Raw genomic sequence first — 3,489 nt, 5'->3', positions numbered from 1 at the left:
GGGAGATGGGAAGGGGGATCTATCTATAGGGTGATGGGAAGGGGGATCTGTCTATAGGGAGATGGGAAGGGGGATCTATAGGGAAAGGAGATGGGATCTATAGGGAAAAGAGATGGGAAGGGGGATCTATAGGGGATTTTGGGGGCTATAATGGGATCTATCGAGGGATCTATAGGGGAAGGAGATGGGAAGGGGGATCTATAGGGGATTTGGGGGGGTATAGGGGGGATATGGGATCTATAGGGGAAGGAGATGGGAAGGCGGATCTATAGGGAAAGGAGATGGAAAGGGGGATCTATAGGGGGATCTATGGGGAAAGGAGATGGGAAGGGGGATCTATAGGGAAAGGAGATGGGAAGGGGGATCTGTAGGGGAAGGAGATGGGAAGGGATGGATCTATAGGGAAAGGAGATGGGAAGGGGGATCTATAGGGGGATCTATGGGGAAAGGAGATGGGAAGGGGGATCTATAGGGAAAGGAGATGGGAAGGGGGATCTATAGGGGAAGGAGATGGGAAGGGATGGATCTATAGGGAAAGGAGATGGGAAGGGGGATCTATAGGGGGATCTATAGGGAAAGGAGATGGGAAGGAGGATCTATAGGGGGATCTATGGGGAAAAGAGATGGGAAGGGGGATCTATAGGGGAAGGAGATGGGAAGGGATGGATCTATAGGGAAAAGAGATGGGAAGGGGGATCTATAGGGGGATCTATAGGGAAAGGAGATGGGAAGGGATAAATCTGTAGGAAAAGGAGATGGGATCTATAGGGAAAGGAGATGGGAAGGGGGATCTATACGGGATCTATAGGGAAAGGAGATGGGAAGGGGGATCTATACGGGATCTATAGGGAANGGGATCTATAGGGAAAGGAGATGGGAAGGGGGATCTATACGGGATCTATAGGGAAAGGAGATGGGAAGGGGGATCTATACGGGATCTATAGGGAAAGGAGATGGGAAGGGGGATCTATGGGGGGATCTATAGGGAAAGGGGATGGGAAGGAATGGTAATGGGGGCTATAGGGGGGATATGGGGATCTATAGGAAAAGGAGATGGGAACGGGGGTCTATAGGGAAAGGAGATGGGAAGGGGGATCTATACGGGATCTATAGGGGGATCTATAGGGGGATCTATAGGGAAAGGAGATGGGAAGGAGGATCTATACGGGATCTATAGGGAAAGGAGATGGGAAGGGGGATCTATGGGGGATCTATAGGGAAAGGAGATGGGAAGGGATGGATTTGGGGGGATATAGGGGGGATATGTGGATCTATATGGGATTTATAGGGGAAGGAGTTGGGAAGGGGGATCTATAGGGGGATCTATAGGGAAAGGAGATGGGAAGGGGGATCTATAGGGGGATCTATAGGGAAAGGAGATGGGAAGGGATGGATCTATAGGGAAAGGAGACGTGAAGGGGGATCTATAGGGGGATCTATAGGGAAAGGAGATGGGAAGGGGGATCTATAGGGGGATCTATAGGGAAAGGAGATGGGAAGGGATGGATTTGGAGGGATATAGGGGGGATATGTGGATCTATATGGGATCTATAGGGGAAGGAGATGGGAAGGGTGATCTATACGGGATCTATAGGGGGATCTATAGGGGAAGGAGATGTGAAGGGGGATCTATAGGGGATCTATAGGGTCTTTGGGGGGTATAGGGGGGTGTCCCCCTCCCCATTGCCCACTTGTATTTGTTGTCCTCGGTCGGCTCCAATTTGGGGGGGGTCTCGAAGCGGGCGTACTCCTGGTCGTACCACAGCTGATAGAAGTAGGAGCCGCCATCGTCCTCCGCCATCTTGAGCTCCATGTCCAGCCCGCCCTGCTGACACACGGGCCTTATAGATATACGTATAGAACGTATAGGATGGATATAGATGTGTATGTAATTACTGCCCCCACCACCATCCTATATGGCCCATATAGGGCCCAACCCATCCTATATGGCCCANCCATCCTATATGGCCCATATAGGGCCCAACCCATCCTATATGGCCCAGTCCCCATCCTATATGGTCCATATAGGGTCCAGCCCACCTCCATGGCCCAGTCCCCATCCTATATGGAACATATAGGTCCCAGCCCATCCTATATGGCCCATATAGGTCCCAGCCCATCCTATATGGCCCAGTCCCAATCCTATATGGCCCATATAGGGTCCTGCCCACCTCCATGGCCCAGTCCCCATCCTATATGGCCCATATAGGTCCCAGCCCATCCTATATTGTCCATATAGGTTCCAGCCCATCCTATATGGCCCATATAGGGCCCTGCCCACCTCCATGGCCCAGTTGTGGGACGGGGCCCTATAGACGACAGACCCTTATATACACATATATATATAACCACTGCCCCCCATCCTATATGGCCCATATAGGTCCCAGCCCATCCTATATGGCCCATATGGGGTCCAGCCCATCCTATATGACCTATATAGGGTCCTGCCCACCTCCATGGCCCAGTTGTGTGACGGGGCCCTATAGACGACAGACCCTATATATACATATATATACACATATACGCATATATAACCACTGCCCCCCATCCTATATGGCCCATATAGGTTCCAGCCCATCCTATATGGCCCATATAGGGTCCTGCCCACCTCCATGGCTCAGTCCCCATCCTATATGGCCCAGTCCCCATCCTATAAGGCCCATATAGGATCCAGCCCATCCTATATGGCCCATATAGGTTCCAGCCCATCCTATATGGCCCATATGGGGCCCTGCCCATCCTATATGGCCCAGTCCCCATCCTATACAGCCCATATAGGTTCCAGCCCATCCTATATGGCCCATATAGGTTCCAGCCCATCCTATATGGCCCATATAGGGTCCTGCCCACCTCCATGGCCCAGTTGTGGGACGGGGCCCTATAGACGACGCTGACTTTATATAATCAATGGCCCATCCTATATGATCCTATAAGGCCCATATAGGTCCCAGCCCATCCTATATGGCCAAGTCCCCATCCTATATGGCCCATATAGGTTCCAGCCCATCCTATAGGGCCCATATAGGTCCCAGCCCATCCTATATGGCCCAGTCCCCATCCTATATGGCCCATATAGGGCCCAACCCATCCTATATGGCCCATATAGGGCCCTGCCCATCCTATATGGCCCATATAGGGCCCAACCCATCCTATATGGCCCAGTCCCCATCCTATATGGCCCATATAGGTTCCAGCCCATCCTATATGGCCCATATAGGGTCCAGCCCATCCTATATGGCCTATATAGGGTCCTGCCCACCTCCATGGCCCAGTTGTGTGACGGGGCCCTATAGACGACGCTGACTTTGCCGTGGATGTAGCTGAGCTGCATGTCCTCGCATTCGTCCACCATGAACAGCTCCAACGGGTCCGACGTGGCGCCCAGAACCGTGTCGGAACCGGGGCAGAACCAATGGGCGTGGAACATCTGCCCGCTGCTGTCCTCCCATAGGGCTGTCACCCTATAGGGTTGGATATGGGGTTATGGGG

General features: G+C 52.5%; 1 protein-coding gene across 4 annotated transcripts in view; it reads right to left on the bottom strand.

Moving 5' to 3' along the window:
- LOC107307247 (DNA (cytosine-5)-methyltransferase 1-like) overlaps window positions 1-3,480 on the bottom strand; it is a 22,202-nt gene extending 18,722 nt beyond the window's left edge. Inside the window, exons 1-2 of one of the 4 annotated variants that reach the window (XM_015850736.2) lie at window positions 3,260-3,480; window positions 1,692-1,825 (exon numbers count right to left, since the gene is read on the bottom strand). In XM_015850736.2, coding sequence (XP_015706222.1) covers window positions 1,692-1,825; window positions 3,260-3,427 — 302 coding nt within the window. In that variant the 5' untranslated portion in view covers window positions 3,428-3,480. Of the gene's footprint in view, window positions 1-1,691; window positions 1,826-2,171; window positions 2,181-2,281; window positions 2,342-2,850; window positions 2,872-3,259 lie in introns of those variants that run through there. The other 3 variants (XM_032441736.1, XM_015850737.2, XM_015850738.1) reach the window with 3 other exon arrangements.
- Between the last annotated feature and the right edge of the window lie 9 nt (window positions 3,481-3,489).

Source organism: Coturnix japonica, unplaced genomic scaffold (assembly GCF_001577835.2).
Source record: "Coturnix japonica isolate 7356 unplaced genomic scaffold, Coturnix japonica 2.1 chrUnrandom520, whole genome shotgun sequence".
Lineage (NCBI taxonomy): Eukaryota > Metazoa > Chordata > Aves > Galliformes > Phasianidae > Coturnix > Coturnix japonica.
The sequence above is the reverse complement of the archived record's forward strand: the minus strand, read 5'-3'. Positions and strand labels throughout refer to the sequence as shown.